Source organism: Pseudozyma flocculosa (assembly GCF_000417875.1).
Source record: "Pseudozyma flocculosa PF-1 unplaced genomic scaffold scaffold00026, whole genome shotgun sequence".
Taxonomy (NCBI): Eukaryota; Fungi; Basidiomycota; class Ustilaginomycetes; order Ustilaginales; family Ustilaginaceae; genus Pseudozyma; species Pseudozyma flocculosa.
In genome coordinates, this window is record NW_006920894.1 from 104,417 (window position 1) to 122,980 (window position 18,564).

Consider the following 18,564-nt stretch of genomic DNA (forward strand, 5'->3'; position numbering starts at 1 on the left):
GTCGCCGTCGGGCTCGGCGGGTTCGTCGCGCTGTCGTCCTCGGACGCGGTGCGGTAAGCGGTGCTGGCGGTCGACGAGTCCGAGACCCCTCGCGAGCCGTGGCCGCCGCGAGACTCGCTCGGCCCGTCGCGGCGAGTGCGCTCAGCGGCGGGATCGATGGTGGATGGCTCGGCAAAAACGGGCTGATGTGCAGGTGCGCCGTCGTTGCCGTTCTGGCCTCCACCGACGCCGCCAAAGTCGCCGAAGTTGGTCGTGTAGGCCCGACGAGGCACGGGCACCTTTGGCGGCACCATGTGCCCGGCCGGGGACGCAGAGTCGTGCGGATGCCCGTTCTGGTCTGCCGAGCCGCGGACGGCCTGGAAGGCGGAGGAGGCGAGACCCGGCTGCTTGTTGCCGGTGATGTAGTCGGCCTCGAGGGGCGGCGAGGGAGGCAGCTCGCCCACCATGGGATGATGTCGCGGAGGGGCCGTGAAGCTGTTCTGCTGCGTCAAGGACGGCGGCTCGACAGCGGCAGACTTTTCGTTGGCCACGGGCTCGTCGTCGTTGGCGACCGGGGCGGCGGTGACAAGAGACGAGGCCGCGGCGCTCTGGCCATAGCCGCGCTTGCTGACGAGCTGGGGCAGCCTCAGGATGCGATGCCCCGTCGAACCGCTGCTCTGGTGGCCCGGGACGTTGGCGTTTGGAGGGGTCCCGGTCCTCGAGACGAGCGGCGAGGCATAGGGAGCGGAGCGTGAGAGGGTCAGGTCGTAGGTCTCGCGCGAGGTCGAGTCGTTGACACGGATCTGCTGCTCCTCTCGACCCAGGGCCAGCCGGATCGAGTTGAGCGTCTCAGCATCGGAAGCGTGCATCAACATGGCCGGATGTCGTGGCGCGGTGGGTCTGCGTGAGGCGACGAGGTGGACTGGTGGGTAGGAGGTGCTCTGCCTAGATGACTGCCGCGGGGCATGGGCAATGTCGACGTCCCAACAGTCGGCGGATCAGTCGAGACAGCGCAACAAGGCTCCTGAGTTGGCTGGATCAGAGGCTGTAGGGATTTGATGCTGGTGATGGAGGAGCGGATCGGTCCGTGGCTGGAAGTGAAGAAGGAAGACTGAGCTGCGCGAGACGTTTGGGCCAGGAGAGTCGGCGATGGTGGGTTCGAGCAGCTCAGTCCGATGTGCCAGACACGGAGAGCGACAGGCGGGGTCGGATGGTCGACCTAGCTGGTGGGGAATCGGCAGTGATGGCGGCAGAGTGGTGCCGCTGTGAAGGTAGAGCCCAGGCTGCTCGCTGGGACGGTCGCGGGCTGATTCGAAGGCTGTGCCGTGTGCCGCGCGATCTGCCGAGCGCCTGAGCGATCGAGATGGGCGCAGAGGAAGCCGGGTGCTGGAAGCGTTCCGGTGCTGTGAAGGGCGAGGCGGGTGCTGTAGTAAGGAAGGTGGCAGTGATGGTGTTGATGGCGATGGCGATGGCGATGGCGATGGAGGTGGTGGTCGTGGGGATGCGAAGGCGGGCCTGGAACGGCCCGCGAAAGTTTGACATGAGCGAGGGGCGGTGACGATGACCGGCCAGCCCTCGGTCCAGCGAGCGTTGGAGCGGGGCTGGCAGCCTGGTGGGGCTGATGGGCTGGCAGACCAGCGGACGGGGTGAAGCCTAGCCTGGCCTAGCCTGCTGGCCCTGCCCAGCATCACACACGCACCGCACGCACGCAACTGCACGCAACCAGCAGCAAACGCAGGGCAGGGCAGGGCAGGGCAGGGCAGGGCAGGGCAGGGCAGGGCAGCCCAGCGCACGCACGGAAAGAGGGGCCGAGGCAGACTGCGTCGATGGATGCGTACACTTCCAGAAGCCTAGAGGGCCCCAGCCGACGCAGCTCTATTTTCCGCCCCCCCCTCGTCGGCCATGACCTGACTCTGACCTCCTGCTGGCTAGCCGCGGGTTTGCCGTGCGTGCGTTCATGTGAATCCAGCCAAAAGGGCCTCAAAAATTCCAAGCTGAATTCACAGCCTGCCTGTCACACGGGCCCACCGGCCGGCCTGGCCAGGGCTGGGGTCGCAGGCCAAGCAACACACGCCGCCCCCCCCCCGGGACGGTGGCTGCACCGCGATGGGCTGGACGGTACGATGTCGGCGACGACGAGCGAGAATGCCAGATCGACAGAGAGAGTGCAGCGCAGCGCAGCGCAGTGCACGCCGTTCGACGTATGACCTGCTCCATCCTCGCCCGGTGCACCGTCGAGGGACAGGGCGCGGAGAGCGAGGAGCTTAACCAACACGAGGCTAGAGGCAAGCCCAGGCCAAGAACAAATGCAGATGGGGTCGAGAGCAGCGCAGCATGCTGGCGCTCCATCCAGCCCGCCCACCCGCGGTGCTGAGCCGGGCTGCGGACGACGTGGCTCGGCGACGCATCGCGGCCCGACGACCGATCTTGGCCTGCCTTCCCTTGCCTTGCCTTGCCTGCTTCTTGCTCGGGCGCGGGATCATCACACGTACGACGTGCGACTTCCATCGCAGGCCTCTCCGCTTCCATCACAGTAGCCCAAAAGAGGAGGAGAAGGTGACAGCAGGTGTGCTTCCATCGTGCCTCGGCCCGGGCCGGTTGCCGCGAGCCTCGCACATGTCTCTCTGCCTTCCCCGCGTTGCCAGCGTGCGCGGCCTGAGACACGACGACGACGCCGCCGTCATACGAGCCAGCAGGTCGAGGCCAAGCAAGCAAGAAAGCATGCGCGCACTCACACTTAGACTAAGCACAAAGGGCCGTTTGCACGGCACAATCGCTGCGCTGCCAGCAGCTCTCTCATGACCTCAGGCTTACGAGTGATCCCGCCGAGCAGAAGCAGGAGATCACATACGGTAACCCGCTGGCGGCGAGCGGCCACGACCGAGGTCAGGCAGGATGGAAGGGCGATGAGATCGTCCCGCTGCGTTCCCCCACCTCCGACGCCGGCTGGCCGACCCATCCGGATCGCCGTCGGCGTCGTCTTTTTGCTTCTCGATCTCGTCCTGCCTCTGCACCGGGCCCCTGAGCAGGCCGACGTACGGCAGCCCTTGTTTGGAAGGTCGACTGCATGACCGACGGCGGCCAAGCGAAGGCAGGCAGGGAAAGGTGAGCCTTGCTTGCTTGCTTAGTTTCTCGACTGCCGGCAGAAGAGAAAAAAACAAGGGACCAGGCAACCGGCAATTGAGGCGCTCCTCGCTCTTGGCACCGACCAGGAGCATCGCAACCGCAGCGGCGTCAGCGACCGCAAGGCAAGGCAAGGCAACCGTGGGTAGGGCGGCTGTGCGGCGACGCTGCTCGGCGACCTAGACGGCCTCTTTCAACCTGCGCATTCAGAGAGGCAGGGGCGCGATATTGATGCTGAGCCAGGCTTCCTTTCACTACTTTGCACATCGAGCACCACCGGACGGCCTGCAGGGACAAAAGGGGCAACGTATACGTAGAATCGACGAGCACCGTGCGCCGGGGCGTCAACCCGCGGGCGAGAGAATGACCGAGCGATGATGCGCAGCACGACGCTAGGCAACGCACATGCCGCGTCACTGTCGGAAAGGCACCATGGTCCCGCCCGATACGATGCTGGCCACTTTCAACGCACACATGTAGCCGGAGCGGTGGCGAGGCACTGATCGAGTGACGGTCAGCGCAGGCTTCGCGAGGCGCTGCGAGCGGGTCGAGGACAGGCAAGCAAGCGCTATCGTGGCTTGCAGGTGAAAGCGGCACAAGTGAGAAAGCCAGGACGGAGTGTCTAGCCCTCGTCCTCGTCTTCGTCGTCGTACCCCTCGTCGTCGTCGCCGTCGCCCTCTCGGTCATCCTCGTCCCCTCCGCCCTCGTCCTCGTCGTCGACAAACTCGTCTTCCGAGTCGCCCTCCTCGTCCTCGAGCTGCAGCATCAAGTCCCTCGTCGCCTTGTTCTGCGTCCAGTCACGGCCCGATTCGAGAATGAGGCCCTGCAGCGCCGGGCACGAGACGGGCGCGGGAGCCGGCGCACAGATGTCAGCGGCTTGACAGTGAATCTTGTCGCTGGAAACACGGGAGAGGCACACTCACCCTGAGGACTCCCTTGACCATCTCTTTCTTGGCCTGAGTCTCGACCAGAGCCGCCTGCGATCGCTGAATTCTAGCCGCCATCCCTGGATCGCCAGACGAGCTGCTGCTCTGTGTTCGTTCGACACCGGACTTGGTCTGCGATTGCGTTTGGACGCGGTGCTCGACGAGGTCCTTTCGCGTCGACTTGATCTGCCCGAGCAGCCGGGCGGTCTCCTCCCTCGTGCCTGTAGTCGATGAGAGCGAGCGTTTGTCAAAGTCAGGATGGATCGATCAGCAAGCAGGTCCGGCAGCGATGGGAGCAGCGGCCGGCGGAGCCCTTACGTACCGAGTATCTGAGCTTTTATGTCGAAGCGCTTCTCGCGGACCTCTTTGAGCTCTTCAAAGATGCGCAGGAACTCGAGCGCCTTGTCGTCCCGCTGGTCGAGGAGCTCGCGCGTCGTTAGGTAGGTCGAGTCCATCGCCTTGTCCGCCTGCCCCTCGGCCTCTGCGCCTTCGCTCCTTGGGCCCCGCTCTTGCTTCTGCACAGGCACCGTGTTGGACATGGCCGAGACGACTGTCAGGCCGTTCTCGACGCTGCGAGAGCGCAGAATGCGGGCGGATACAGAGCATCGATCAGCATGCTTGACGGACACAGAAGCTTGGGCGCTCTCGGATGAAGCGTGAGGCGGTCTGCTCACCTAGTGGCAATCTCGCGTCTGAGCCAGTCGGCGCGCCGGAGCTCGTTGAGCTGCTCCCGCCGCTGCCGCAGGGTGCCGTCGAGCTGCTGGTCGTCAAGGTCCGACGCCTTCGAGTGCGATGTCGAGGCCTTTGCGCCGCCTCTGTAGTGGTGTTCCCAGAAGTCGATGTCGCGCTGGCGGGCCTCGAGCTGGTGCCTTCTGCGCTGTACCTCGTGGATGAGGGCGCGCTCGAGGGGCGTCAGTGCCGCCGCGGCGGGTGGTCCCGACGGGGGAGGCTGTGCAATCGGCCCGGCCGCAGATGCTGCCAGGCCACGGAGGGCTTTGAGGCGCGTCGAAGGGTCGGAGGTGCCGCCCTGCTGCTGCTCGCCGCCATCGGTGCCGGCGCGATCCCGATCCGTGCTGGTCTGCAGCTCGAGGTGGCGGTCAATGAGGGCGACAAAGCTGTCGAGCACAACGGCGCTCGTCATGTCGATTGCTGGTAGGCGGGGTGATGTCGGAGCGTCGATACACGTGTGCTAGGTTGAAGGAGGTAAGGATGTCCGACTCGGATGGAGCGACGGGATGCCAAGGGGATATGAAGAACACGATGCAGGTCGAGTGCGAGTCCAACACCGCCTGCCAGGCCTGCCCACGACGCGTTTGGAACGTGCTCGCGTTGGGCCCAGAGAGCGGTCTCTGTGGAGAAAACCAGCGAGTCGCAGCCAAAACGGCGGCGACTGACCCGGAATTCGGAAGATGGGCCCAGCCAGAGCCAGCCGACCAGCCTGAGCTTCTCCACGCACGCCCAGCTGGCGAGACGGTGGGGCCACTTTGGTCAGACGCCTCTGGACCTGCGCCAGCCAGAAGGGCACTCGAGGCTCGTCCTCGACCTTCTCCCCTTTCCGCATCGCTCTCTCCGTGTCCTTTCCCAGCCAGCCTCATCACAAACTGCCGCTCCTGGTCGCTGCGGTCGCTGCTACTGCCACTGCCGCCTTGACTAGCCACCCAGTGGACTGGACCCGTACATCTCGGACTGTCATTGGACTTCAACGCCCCCGCTGCGTCGGTAGCAGACGGGCCACGGCCACCGCCTGCCCTCACCGCAAGACAAGATGTCGGCCCTGATGATGCGAGCCGCAGTCGACGCCATGGCTGGACCCACCTCGATGCTGTCTGGGCCTGCAACGCCAACCGCGTCGCTCAGCTCCACCGCCTCGGCCTCAGCCTCGGCCTCGCCCCTGCCAGCGCCCGACGCCGAGCAGCTGGAACGCTTCTCGTCGCTCGCCATCTTCCTCGTCCTCACCCTCCTCATCCTCTCGTTCTGCACGTCCTACTACCTCAGGGTCAAGCGCATCACCGCGGTCCACGAGACCATCGTCGGCCTGTTCGCCGGCATGTTTGTCGGCCTCTGCCTCCGCGTCGGCCCGGGCGAGCAGGTGCAAAAGATGCTCAGCTTCAGCAACACCATCATGCTCAACGTCCTCCTACCGCCCATCATCCTCGCCAGCGGATACGATCTCAGGCAGGAAAACTTCTTTCGCAACTTTGGAACCATCCTGATATTCGCCTTCGCCGGCACCTTTATCAGCGCCGTCGTCGTAGGGTGAGTCGACGGCAGGGGGAAGAGGGTTCTCGCTAAGAGGGGGAGAGAGAGAAGGGGTCCGCCTACAACCGTAGACACACATCGCTGATCCTCTGCCGCATCCTCGCCCTGCAGCGTCATCGTCTACATCTGGTCGCTGCTCCATCTCGAGTCGATCTCGCTCTCGCTCCTCGAGTGCCTCATTTTCGGCTCGACGCTCAGCGCCACGGATCCCGTCACCATCCTGGCCATCTTCAACACGTACAAGGTCGACCCCAAGCTCTACTCGATCATCTTTGGCGAGAGCCTGCTCAATGATGCCGTGTCGATCGTCATGTTTGAGTGAGTCGGCCGCGCGCGCTGTGGACCGAGCGAGGAAGAGAGAGTCAAGCTGACCCTGTGTCTGGATCCTGTCCGATCGCCTCGCCCCGCCCGCCAGCACCCTCAACACGTTCCGCGGCAAGGAGATCTTCATCTCCTCGATCTTCCACGGAGTCGGTCTCTTCCTCTTCGTCTTCACGTTCTCGATGCTGCTCGGCGTCTGCTTCGGGCTCGGCTGCTCGCTGCTGCTCAAGCACTCGCGCCTCAGCTCGTACCCGCAGCTCGAGACCTGCCTCATCGCCCTGATCGCCTACACCAGCTACTTTTTCAGCAACGGCGTCACCATGAGCGGCATCGTCTCTCTCCTCTTCTGCGGCATCACGCTCAAGCACTACGCCTACCACAACATGTCGCGAAGGACGCAGCGAGCGACGCGGTACACCTTCCAGACGCTGGCCAACGTGAGTGACAAGCTCGTCTGCGATCCTTGCCAGAGACAACTGCATCTTGCTCGACCCCGCTAACGACCTCGAATGCTTCGCCCTTCTCTTCTCGTCGCCCGCAACTCCGAACAGCTTTCCGAAAACTTCATCTTCATCTACCTCGGTCTCAGCCTCTTCACCCAGGAGATCCTCGTCTACAAGCCGCTCTTTATCATCGTCACGGTGCTGGCCGTCGTCGTGTCGCGCTACTGCGCCGTCTTCCCGATCGCCAGCGCCATCAACGGGATCAAGCGGGCGCGCAACCGGCGCCGAGCCTCGCGGGTGGGCGGAGGAGGCCCGCCGCGATCCAACGGCAGCGACGAGGAGCTGCCGAGGGAGTACCAGATGATGCTCTTCTGGGCGGGCCTGCGCGGCGCCGTCGGCTTCGCGCTGTCGGCGAGCATCGAGGGCCAGAATGCCATCGCGCTGCAGACGACGGTGCTCGTCGCCGTCGTCATCACGGTCATCGTGTTTGGAGGCACGACGGCGCAGATGCTCGAGATCCTCGGCATCCGCACGGGCGTCCAGGACGACGAGGGCGACTCGGACGACGAAGAGGACGAGGACGACGCGATGCGACTCCGCGGCGTCCGCAGGCGCTCGGAGTACATGGACTCGAACGGCATCCGCCACCGCAGCGGCAGCTCGCGAAGCGGAGCGGGGTCAGCAGGCGGAGCCGGATTGCGGTCCGACGGGCCAGGCTCGGCCAAGTGGAAGACGGGCAGCACCGCCAACCTGGCGCGAGGCTATCGGGACGGCAGCGAGGCGTCCAGCCCGCGTCACTCGTTTGGCGGCGGCCGGTCCGGCACGACGGCCCGCAGCGCAAGAGGTTTCGGCGACGACCTGCCGCAGGACGACGAAGACGACAGCATCGTCGACCATCTCACCTCGCTGTCGCCGGATCGACTGCCCTCGCGCAGCAGCACACCAGGCCTGGGACGGGGCGGCTCATCGCTGCGACCGTCGCCGACGGTCAACACGACGTCGATTCCATCGCTGAGCGAGATTCGCAAGGCCGTCATGGATCTGAGCAGCGGCCACGGCGATGGCAACGAGGGCTCGACGGCGGCGGGTGGGGTGAGCTCTTCGCCCGCCAAGCAGCTGCTGGACCGGGCCGGTCTGGTGATGAAGGACGGCCAGTGGTTCCAGACCATCGACCAAAAGTACCTGCTGCCCCTCTTTAGCAACTCGGTGGCATCGAGGCGGCACGAGGAGAAAAAGGTGGCCAGGTTGGCGGCGCGCGGTACGTGGCGCGGGTTCGGCGAGGCCGGCGAGCTCGACGGCATGGAAGGATCCTCGGGTGACTGGGCAGAGGGAGGCGCCGACGAAGCCGACATGTACCCCGCCGAACGGGATGCCGAGATCGTCGACGACGACGACGACGACGAAGATGAGGAGGGGGCAGGGGGTGAGGTCGTCTTCGATGCGAGCGGCTACAATGGCAGGCCGAGCTCCAGCGGCCAGCAGACGCCCGTCAGGAGGACGTTGAGCAAGGACGCCGATGGCTTCGCCCACCTGCGATCGGCAGGCGCAGCAGGAGGCAGCGGCGGTGGCCTCTAAAAGCCCGAAGAGACCCGGCGCCGCAGCTGGTTGCTCTGTGGCCTCCGCCTGCCATCTGACATTGCTTCATCGACTTCCCCCTGTACTTCTATCTGCCCACTGACATCCACCATCTGCCGCGCTGTCCGTCAGACCCTCTCCCCCTCGCCCGCTCGTCGATATTCGGGCTCAGCTGAGGTCGCCGCCCATCCAGGCAAAGACGAGGAAGGCGACACCGTACGGCGTCGCGAGCCTCTTCAACGCCCAGGCCACACGGCCGTGGCCCCAGTTCCTCACGCCGTTCTTCAACACGCTGCCAGATGGAGCAGCACCGGCACCGGTACCGGTACCGGCGCTGGCGTTGGCGGTGGAGGGACGAAGTGACCCGCCGGAGCTGGAAGAGGACGCCGCCAGACTCGAGTTGACGGGGTTGTTGCGGATCCACGACTTGCGCAGCTTTTCCTCGGGCCTGAATGCGTCGCGGCGGCGCGAGGCGATCGACATGAGGAGCGTGCGCTGCGCCATGGTCGTAATCTGGGACGTGTCGATCGGGCCCCTCGCCTCTGACGCGTCCGAGGCGGCAGCGATGGTCCCGCGGCGCTGCCCCTGCTTGCCCCCGTCTTCGGCTTCAGAGGCGGCAAGGCCCCGCATCATCTCGTTGTCCACCATGGCGTGCGGTATCGCGGGCAGGAACGGCGCGACGAAGTAGGTGTGGTAGAGGAGCAGTGGCGTCGACGTCGTAGCCGGGTCCGGCCCGCCGAAGCGCTGGTCGACCTTGGCAATCTTCCGCGCGTGCTCGACCAGCAGCGAGAGCGAGCTCGGCCGTGTTGCCAGCGATGGCCGCGGCCGGAACGGCCTTTGCGGTGTCGGCGGCGTCGGCGTCGGTGTGGCCGAATCGTTTGGCTGCGTTGCGTTCTTTGATGGATCGTGCGACGATGCGGCGACGCCGCCGTGCTTGTGCGATCGAGACGTGGCGAGGCGTATCCGTGGCTTGGACGACGGGCGAGCGGATGCCCGTCTTTTGACGGCGGCAGTGCGGACCGGTGCGCCTGCCAGTCGTCTGGCGGCGGCGTTGACGAGCCTGAGCGGATGCGCCGGCCGGCGCAGCATCGTGTAGGTCGTCAGATGAGACGTGGTGGACCCGCCACTGTTCTGCGCACGCAGCGCGACGAGGTTGCCCAGCCTGCCGTTGGCGCCCAGACGGAACGCAGCCTGGGAGGCCGAGACTCGGCCACCGATGATGGCGGACCGGCCTCCCTGTGGCGCAAGGTCGACGTCGTCGATCGCAGCGGCCGCGCCTGCAGACCTCCGGCCGCGCGACGAGGTGCGGGCCGAGGCGTAGCGACGCTGTTCCTTGCGCATGTCCTGTTCCCACTCCTTCCTGCCTTCCCAGATGACCACGCGCATCAGCTCAAAGGGGCGGCCGACGAGCTCATATGAGAGGGCGCCAATCGCGCCGCCAATGAGGAGAATGATGACGGCCACCACTCTGCCCTGCACCGTCCTCGACTTGTTGTAGCTGAGGTCGGCATCCGTCACGTCGCGCTGGCCTTCGCGTATCCAATCCCGCATCGAGCCCTCGATGTGTACGTCTCCGTGGCCGTCGGAGCGCATCGGAGCGCCGGAGCCCTCGTCATCAAGGTCGTCCCCACTGCGTCGGACCCGGCCGAGGCCTCGAGCGTTGATCCAGGCAAACGCCTTGTCGATCGACGTCGACGAGTAGTAGGCGCAGCGGCGCGAGCACTCGAAGATGAAGAAGAAGCTGCCGAAGCCGACCGAGTCTCGTATGAGGGAGAGGAAGAGGCCGGAGCCGTGGATGCCGCCCCTCCAGCGCTTGAGGCGCGTCTCCCAGAGCTTCCGGGTCTCGGCCGCCGACATCTTCTGGCCACGGGCGTCGTTGGCCTTGGTCTCGGAAGCAGCGGCGGCCTTGTGCATATCGGCGACGAGCTTGTCGCGCGCCACGGCGGGTGCAAAGGGGAGCACGGCGGCACGCAGCACCGCCCTCCAGGAGATCTCCTTGATTTGTCGTGGGACCGACCTGTGTACCTTGTTGGCCGCGCCCGCCCCGACGTTGCGCTGGAGAATGTAGCGAACGTTGTCGAGAGGCGCCGAGAGAAAGCACTGCGCCGCGCCCGCCGCCGCACCCGACACGGTGACGATCCACAGGGGCGTCCATGTCGCGCCTTGGTCGTGGGTGGCAAGGGCCGGATCATCGCCGGACCCTGCGGCGTCATCTTCCCCGGCGTGCGGTGCTTGCTGGATCCTCTTCTTTCGGTCGCTGAGGAGCTTCGACTCTGTGAGCGAGTAGGCCTCGAAGAGGGTGAATCCGATGGCGGTGTTGACGAGCAAGGGCGGTCCGAGGAGGTGTGGCAGGAAGCTGCGGTTCTCTCTCTTGATGACGGAGCGGATGTAGCGGAGGCCAAAGGTGCGGCCCTCGCGCTTGGCCATGGCCTCGAGGATGGTCCAGCTGGAGAGCTTGACTGGCCGAAACAGGCGGACGGGCCGCTTGAAGAGAAAGGCGAGCGATCCGATCAGGGCCCGCACGATGGCGCCGCCGAGCGACTCGTGCCGCGTCGTCTCGCGGGCGCCATCCTTGCGCTTGGCCTTGCTCAGCGACCGCGACCGCTTCCGCGAGGTGGCATCGGCCCCTCCTTTCTGCTGGTCCGCGTCTGCGTCCTTGCCGCCGCCGCCGCTGCTGGTGCTGGTGCTGCTGGTGCTGGCTATCCGTTCGCCGTGGCCGTGGCTGCCGTCGTGGTTCCGACTGGTGGCAGCAGAAGCCGACGTCATCTCATGCCGTGCTCTTCCCGGAGAGACACGCGAGAGGAAAGTCCTGGGAAAGAGGTCAGGAGTGTCTAGGCCGAAGTGTCGGGATGAAGGCGAGGAGGTGTTGGTTTGAGAGATGTCCCGGCCGGACAAGGGGCTGCTGGACCCTCGGCAGTGGTCCGACCACCGCTCAAATTCCGCGCCAGAGGCCTGCTTGCGGGCGGCTGGCTGGCTGGTGGGCTGGCCAGTGCCCCCGGCCAGGTAGGGGTCGCCTGGCCTGGCCTGGCGGAGAGGCACGATGACGATGTCTCAGGCGTAGCCAGGCGGCGGGTTTTGCCTTCGGGGGACCAGCCGGACCCTAGCCTGGCCACCTCCGCTCGCCTCGACTTAGCTTGCCCTGCCTCGCCGGGCTTGCCAGCTGCAGCCTGCGTCGCTTTGCCCAGCCGCTTCCACCACCACCATCATCATCACCACCACCAGCGCCAAGTCGCCTCGGGAAACCTCCGACACCCTACAGCCAGCCAGCCAGCCAGCCAGCTAGCCGACTCGTCGTAGCCATGCTGCGCCCCGCCGCTGGACTAGTAGTCAACCCTCGAGCGAGGCCTGTGGGTGGAGCCTTTGATCACCTTCGGTCCAGCCGTCTCTCGACCCCGCTGGCGACTGCAGCAGCAGCTGCGCGCCCCTCGTATCAGCACTCGAGCTCTTCGGCTCTTCCCGCCTCGTCGCCATGGCCTCGACGGATCTCGCCGCTGGCAGCGTCGACGACCGCGGACTCGCCCCGGTTCGCCTCTTCGACGGCGGCGGTCGAGGCGGCTGATCCCGATGCCGCGCGCGTCGAGGAGGATGCCAAGAGCGAGACGGACAACGATCCCTTCCGCAAGGTGGGCTACCTCTACTTTGACTCGGCCTTTCCGATCCGCCTTGGCTTCTGGGACGTGCGGTACATGCTCGCCCGCCTCGAGAAGCGCTCCACGCTCGATCGGATCAAGGCCAGCCTGCCCCCTTCGGACCAGGTCGGCCACGGCTTCAAAGTCATCGGTGCCGAGCAGCGCCAAAAGGACGGCGGCGCCTTCCTCACCTTTTCATACCGCGACGACGCCTCCGACGACGCCACCAGCACCGTCGACGACATCGAAAAAAACCTCCAGAAGGGCGTCAAGAAGGTCTTTAACCCCAGCATGCTCTTCATTGGCAAGCCGGGCGTCCACGTCGTGCGCGGCAAGCCCTTCAGGGAGGACATGAACATCTTCCCCGCCACCCGCCTCCACGTCAAGCTCGAGGGCGGCGATGCCAGCGAGGAGCAGCTGTGGGAGCTGCTGCGGCCCTACGGGCGCATCCTCTCCATCAACAAGGAGAAGCCCTCGGAGGCGCTCGTCACCTTTTCCAGGATGCGCGGCGCCACCGCCGCCCGCAACTGCGCCCACGGCTTCGTCCTCAGCAACGGCGCCAGGATGATCCTCACCTTCCGCAGCCACATGCGCGGCAAGCAGTTCTGGGAGTGGATCAGCAACCACCCCAAGATTGTCTTCCCCGTCGCAGCGTTCCTCCTCGGCGGTCTGACATACGTCATCTTTGACCCCATCCGCGAGTTTACCGTCGAGAGCAAGATCCGCAACACTTTCTCGCTCGATGGTGCGCACCCTCTTGACCCTCACGCCGCGGCAGTGGCGACCACGTCAGTGAGCCCTGATCTGATCCTGCTTGCCCTCCGCGTCCCTCGGCTCCTGCAGACTACCGCATCTACACCTGGCTCAAGGACAATACCGTCAGGCTGTTCAAGGACGACGGCCCAGCAGCGTCGAGCGAAGACGACTGGTGGGAGAGGAGAGAGGCCGCCGACAGCATTCAGGAATGGATCCGCGAGAAGCCTTCGACGTTCATCACAATCACTGGACCCCGCGGCTCGGGCAAGTCCAAGCTGCTCGGCAAGGCCATCACCAAGGACGTGCAGCACCTCGTCATCGTGAGTGGCGCGTCGCGGGAAGCCTTGGCATCTTCCTGGGCCGCATGCTCACCCCTGCTGGCCGCACATGATCTTCGCTCCCCCTTTTCCACCCTGCAGGACTGCGAGACCATCGCAAAGACGGCCAAGAACGACGCCACGCTCGTCTCCAGCCTGGCCTCCGAGACCGGCTACTGGCCTGTTTTCGGCTGGCTGAATAGCCTGAACAGCATCATTGACCTCGCCGCGGTGGGACTGATCGGATCCAAGGCCGGCTTCGCCACGCCCGTCGATGCGCAGCTCAAGCAGGTCCTCGGCGTCGTCGGCGCCGCGCTGAACCACCTCAACGAAGAGACCCAGCGCAAGCTGGAAAAGGCGAGGAAGCGCCAGGAGAAGGCCGACAGGCAGGCCGCCAAGGCCAAGCAGCACGAACCGCAGCCAGCGGTCCAGACGCCTTCGGAGAAGGTGCCCGCCCCCGGCTCGCCTGCGAGCTCGACTGACCAGTTGCTCGCCGAGCCGGACGAAGGACGACCCGACCAACCTCACCCATCCGTCCAGGTCCAGGACGGCGCAGGCGATGCGGAAAAGCCGTTGGCCTCCAGAAAGTCGTTTGACGTGCCCGTGGTCGTCATCCAGCACTACCACCACAAGGGCCTCAAGCAGGCCGTCATCCACAAGGTGCTGGCCGAGTGGGCCGCCGAGATGGTGACGAACGGCGTGGCGCACGTCGTCTTTGTCAGTGACAACCCGGTCTCGATGAGCAAGGAGCTGACCAGCGCGCTCCCGAGCCTGCCCTTCCAAAGTGAGTGGCGTCTGTCGTGGCCGCGTGGTGGGCCCCGGTTGATCTCTCGATCTGACCATTTGTGAACCCTCTGCTTTCCGCTCTCTGCCACCAGGCATTGCGCTCGCCGACGCCGACGAGGACAAGGCGAGATCGTACGTCTTCAACAAGCTCAAGGAGCTCGGCAGGCTGCCGGTCGCGCCCGAACCTGCCCAGACCGCCTCTCCGGCCAACAAGCTCGCGCTCCTCGGCCAGCAGCCTGCAGGTGCGAGTGCCGAGGGGCCCGCCTCTGCTGAGGGTGCAGCTCCGCCGCCGCCGGAAGCGAGCAGCTTCGACAGCGAGACGGCAGCCTGGGTCGACAAGCTGGGCGGCCGGCTGACGGACCTCGAGAACCTGGTGCAAAAAGTCAGCATCGGCCAGAGTGTCGAGGCGGCCGTCGAGGAAATCATCTCGCGCACCGTCGTCGAGCTGCGCAAGAACGCGTTTGGCGAGGACAGCACCGAGACCAAGCATCTGCCGTGGAAGGGGTCCCAGGCATGGAAGCTCATCAAGATCCTCGCCGACAAGGAAGAGGTCAACTACTACGGCCTGCTCCACGACTCGTTCAAGGGCGACGAGGCCGCGCTCAAGGCGCTCGAGGGCGCCGAGATTGTCTCGGTGCGCCACGTCAACGGCCGCCCCTCGACGATCCGAGCGGGCCGGCCGGTGCTGCGCGAGGCCATGAAGCGCATGGTCAAGGACCGCGTCTTCAACGACACGCAGACGCTGCTGGCCAACACGTCGTCGATCGACAGCGCCGAAAAGTCGATCCGGGCGCTCGAAGAGGAGATCCGCGACATTTCGACCATGATCCAGGGCAGCCCGTTCAAGGTGGCCGTCGGCGGAGGCAGCACAGGCGCCGTCGTCGACGAGGATCCGGCCCACCCTCCGCTCTCGCCTTCCGCGGCGGGCGGAGGCGGGTCGGGCATGTTTGGCAGCGGCCTGTTCGGGTCGAAGGCGTTGCCGCACGCATGGCCGCACGACCACCCGGCGCCGGTGGTTGTGGCGCCCATCAGCGCGACGGACGCGGCGCGGGCGCGGACCGAGTTCTTGATGAGCAAGATGGCGGCGCTCCAGTCGCAGATTTCCAAGCTCGACGCTGAAAACGCACGCATCCAGGCGCGGCTGATGCGGTATCGGGAAGAGGCGACGGCGCACTGATCGGCGTGTCGGTCGGCGTTGTTCCCATGCTTCGCCTGGCTCTTCCGCTCGCTCGCCCGCCATCTTCGGTCTTCCATGGAATGCTTCCCCTGTGCTCGTGACGAACTGTTGCTGCTGCTGCTGTATACCCGCCTTCCTACGGGCCCAAGCCCGATCCGAAGTCGATCCGCCTACCCTATTGGCGTGTCCATCACGTCTCCTGTATGTTGCTGTCAGAGAGAGAGAGAGGCAGGCTGCGGTCGTGTGATGCTGACCTCGACCTCTGGCGCTCCTAGCCTAGCCTGCTCCTCCGGCCTGGCCTAGCCTGTTGCAGGGCGGTAAGCAGGCGAGCAGGCGGGCAGGCGGGCAGGCGAGCGGCAGCTGCCACCCATGCTGACTGTACCCACACGTCCACGCGAGCCAAGCGGTGCGGTTTGGCCTGGCCTGCCCAACTTGACGTCAGTACGGAGGGGGGGCGTGGCGCCTGGCGCGGTTGAGCCGTGACGACAAAAAAAAAAACCCGATTTCCCCGAGGGTCGGCCAGCCGCGCCTACAGACCTTCCCGACTGGCCGCTCCGGCGACCAACTAGCGTAGCCCTTGCCTAGTGGCCTGCGTGGCCTGCCAGGTAGCCAAGCCGGCCTGCCTGCATCTCTGGCCAGTCAGGGTCCAGCCAGCCAGGGAGGGAGGCAGGGGGTCGCTCGGTGACTTACGGCGGCGGTACTGGGCCCTGGTCCTGCCTTCCGCCGCCTGCCGAGCCTAGCTTGCCTCCACCTGGCCTGCCTGCCCATGTCAAGAGAAGGCCCCGGTAGCATGTGAGGATGACTCAAGGTTGATCTCGTTCCACGACATTTCCTTCTCTTCTCTCGATGTCATCCTCACAGCTCGCACGTCCAAAGACGCTTCGACGGTAGCGTACCGTTAGCTCAGGCAAGAGTCGATGTCATACAGTACCGACCGTAACACCGTCCCCCCCTTCCCCTCCCCCCAGCCGCGGCCAGACTGGGCCTGATCGACGCAGCCTGGGCCAGGGCGCGTTCTGCGACTTTCTTTGCACCGTGACGTCGGTCCGCCCACAGACGCCCTCGCCGTGCGCAGATCCAGCTTCCGGCTTGACAAGCGGAGCGGAGTTGATCTGGGCTCGCCAAGCCTCGGCGGCCCCAGACGGCCTGGTATATAAACCGTCGACGGTCGAGGCGGCAAAAGTTGGACGGCACCATTCCTTCCACGTCTCCCACGACTTCACCATCTTTCATCGCCGATCACGGTACCGCCCCATCTCAACGTCTCTTCAACAATGACCCGAGCTGAAGTCGCACCTTCGTCCGTTGTACGTCTCGCCGCAGCGGCCACGTCGTTCTAGATCCGACTCAAGTCAGACCGGAGCTCTTGCTGATCCTTTTTCCTCCCCTCTTCTTCTCTCGTCAACCCCACCTCGCCGTCAAACAGGCCGAAGCGCAGCGCGACAAGCACTCTCGCACGCTGCCGGGCCCGGCATCGGGACCCAACAAGGACGGCGCTTCCGCGCCGGACGGAGCCTCTGCGCTGGGCAACGAGCTGGGCGGCGAGCGCGATGCGCGCCGCGAGCTGGCCGCCGCACGCCGCGAGGGCGAAGACGTGCCCCCTCCGCCCGCGTCCAACACGGCGTCGGACCTCGGCTTTGGCCAGCTCAACGGCGCCGAGCAGGGCGTCGCCACGCCGGGCGCCGAGAAGCGCGACCAGATGCAGACGTCGCGCAACTCGGAAATGCACAAGGACCAGCCTGACCTGCGCAAGATTGCCCAGTCGAGCAGCGCCTCGGCCGCCCACAACCCCACCACGGGTTCCGCCCAGCTCCACTCGACGGGACACAGCAGGCCCGAGGACCTCCTCGACACCGTCCAGAGGAGCACCGGCACCGAGAGCGGTACCGGCGCCGCGGGCGCAAAGAGCGGCGCTGGCGTCGAGGTCGGTCGCGACGCGGCTACCAACAACGTCGTCTGAGTCGCATCGATACCCGCCTCCCACCGACCCTCGCGAGTCTGATCCAGCCCATGTAGCATAGCTCGTTTCACTCTCATTCCCTCGCAAACTTGTGCGAAGCCACATTCGCCCAGCGCAGCTCCAGACGGGGGCAGAGGGACAAAGGCACGTGTGATACTTTGCTGCACACCACGCTACAGGCCCGCTCTCCGGCTCCTCGTCGTTGTCGTGGCACCGACGCCACCGCTTCGAGTGCCCGAGACGCGGAAAGAGAGGAGCTGGTTCTGGCGCTGGAAGAGGACCTTTTGGCGCTGCACAAACACCGTGATGGCCACGACGGCAATCACGGCCGTCGACATCTGTGCGCGCGAAGGATGGCGTTGCGGCGGCGGAAGGGATAAAGGGGAGAGCGCGGTCGGTTGTCGTCAGTCTCGGAGGTGGCTGGCCACCGAAGTTGTGCCGTGTTCCGACGAGGACGTGGGTGAGTAAAGAGGAGGAGGAGGGAGGGGGGGGAGGGGGGTACGCACGACAAACTCCAAAAAGTCCCGCGCCTCGTCCTGCACGACCTTGCCGCACGACTCGTACGCCCGTATCGTCGTCGTCGCTGCTGAGCCGGCCGACGGCGCAGATGCGGATGTGCAGACGAGTGGTTGGCGGTTGCCGTACGGTCTGCAGTATGGGAGGTGGCGCTGTAGGTAGACGGTCGCAGGAACGAGGGGTATCAGCGTCGTCCAGGTCGATCCTGCGATGGACGATGGGAGGGGAGGGGTGCGATCCAGCCGAGCCAGTGTAGCAAGGGCAGGGGCGGACTCACGGCATCATCCGGACACTTCTGACATGCGCCCGCTGGGGTACACTTCCATGTCGCCTCGCCCCCCTCTCCCTTTCCCTTCGCCTTCCCTGGGACGCCCACATCGACGACGGGCGTCGTACCACCCGGAACGGAGGGAGCGACGGCCGAGGAGGAGGAGGAGGAGGAGGAGGAGGAGGAGGCAGCAGCACGGAGGCCGCTCCAGAGTGGCCATTCGCCCTCGTACCCTTTCACTTTGACGCCCTCGGCCTTGCCATCGCCCAGACGGAACGGTTGCGATTCCGACAGAGGTCGCCACCCCGTCCCGAATGCGTGCACCCGCCCGCCGCCGCCGCCGATGAGGCAGTGTAGTATCGTACTCCATACCAGCAGAGGCAGCAATGGAGGCGTGGAGGTACACCGTGTCATCGTAGGTCGTAAGTCGATCCTGCGGCTGTGTCTGTTGATGTGTCTGTTGATGAGGCAAGGTCGATGTCGGATCGTAAAGATGCTGGTGGATGCTGGTGGGTGGTGGTGGTGGTGG

At 65.6% G+C, this 18,564-nt stretch overlaps 7 protein-coding genes across 7 annotated transcripts in view; 3 read left to right on the plus strand and 4 right to left on the minus strand.

Moving 5' to 3' along the window:
• The window catches only part of PFL1_06420 (uncharacterized protein), a gene marked incomplete at both ends in the record, with an annotated part of 2,919 nt that extends 2,065 nt beyond the window's left edge, over window positions 1-854 (minus strand). Inside the window, one exon of the mRNA XM_007883962.1 lies at window positions 180-854. Within this exon, the coding sequence (XP_007882153.1) occupies window positions 180-854 (675 nt within the window). The remainder of the gene's footprint in view (window positions 1-179) is intronic.
• A 2,870-nt stretch (window positions 855-3,724) lies between these two features.
• Window positions 3,725-5,169, minus strand: PFL1_06916 (uncharacterized protein; the record flags this gene model as incomplete). The annotated part of the gene is made up of 4 exons (XM_007884043.1): window positions 3,725-3,925; window positions 4,026-4,249; window positions 4,351-4,598; window positions 4,703-5,169. 4 exons carry the CDS (start codon window positions 5,167-5,169, stop codon window positions 3,725-3,727), a joined length of 1,140 nt encoding a protein of 379 aa, XP_007882234.1.
• A 624-nt stretch (window positions 5,170-5,793) lies between these two features.
• Window positions 5,794-8,626, plus strand: PFL1_06421 (uncharacterized protein; the record flags this gene model as incomplete). The annotated part of the gene is made up of 4 exons (XM_007883963.1): window positions 5,794-6,284; window positions 6,399-6,605; window positions 6,703-7,045; window positions 7,160-8,626. 4 exons carry the CDS (start codon window positions 5,794-5,796, stop codon window positions 8,624-8,626), a joined length of 2,508 nt encoding a protein of 835 aa, XP_007882154.1.
• A 168-nt stretch (window positions 8,627-8,794) lies between these two features.
• Window positions 8,795-11,392, minus strand: PFL1_06422 (uncharacterized protein; the record flags this gene model as incomplete). The annotated part of the gene is made up of 1 exon (XM_007883964.1): window positions 8,795-11,392. One exon carries the CDS (start codon window positions 11,390-11,392, stop codon window positions 8,795-8,797), a length of 2,598 nt encoding a protein of 865 aa, XP_007882155.1.
• A 533-nt stretch (window positions 11,393-11,925) lies between these two features.
• On the plus strand, window positions 11,926-15,291 carry PFL1_06423 (uncharacterized protein; the record flags this gene model as incomplete). The annotated part of the gene is made up of 4 exons (XM_007883965.1): window positions 11,926-13,000; window positions 13,099-13,331; window positions 13,431-14,112; window positions 14,207-15,291. 4 exons carry the CDS (start codon window positions 11,926-11,928, stop codon window positions 15,289-15,291), a joined length of 3,075 nt encoding a protein of 1,024 aa, XP_007882156.1.
• Window positions 15,292-16,565: 1,274 nt separating this feature from the next.
• On the plus strand, window positions 16,566-17,251 carry PFL1_06424 (uncharacterized protein; the record flags this gene model as incomplete). Its single annotated transcript, XM_007883966.1, has 2 exons — window positions 16,566-16,598; window positions 16,718-17,251. The coding sequence occupies 2 exons, from the start codon at window positions 16,566-16,568 to the stop codon at window positions 17,249-17,251; spliced, it is 567 nt and encodes a 188-aa protein (XP_007882157.1).
• Window positions 17,252-17,424: 173 nt separating this feature from the next.
• PFL1_06917 (uncharacterized protein) lies at window positions 17,425-18,449 on the minus strand (the record flags this gene model as incomplete). Its single annotated transcript, XM_007884044.1, has 3 exons — window positions 17,425-17,589; window positions 17,758-17,919; window positions 18,045-18,449. 3 exons carry the CDS (start codon window positions 18,447-18,449, stop codon window positions 17,425-17,427), a joined length of 732 nt encoding a protein of 243 aa, XP_007882235.1.
• Between the last annotated feature and the right edge of the window lie 115 nt (window positions 18,450-18,564).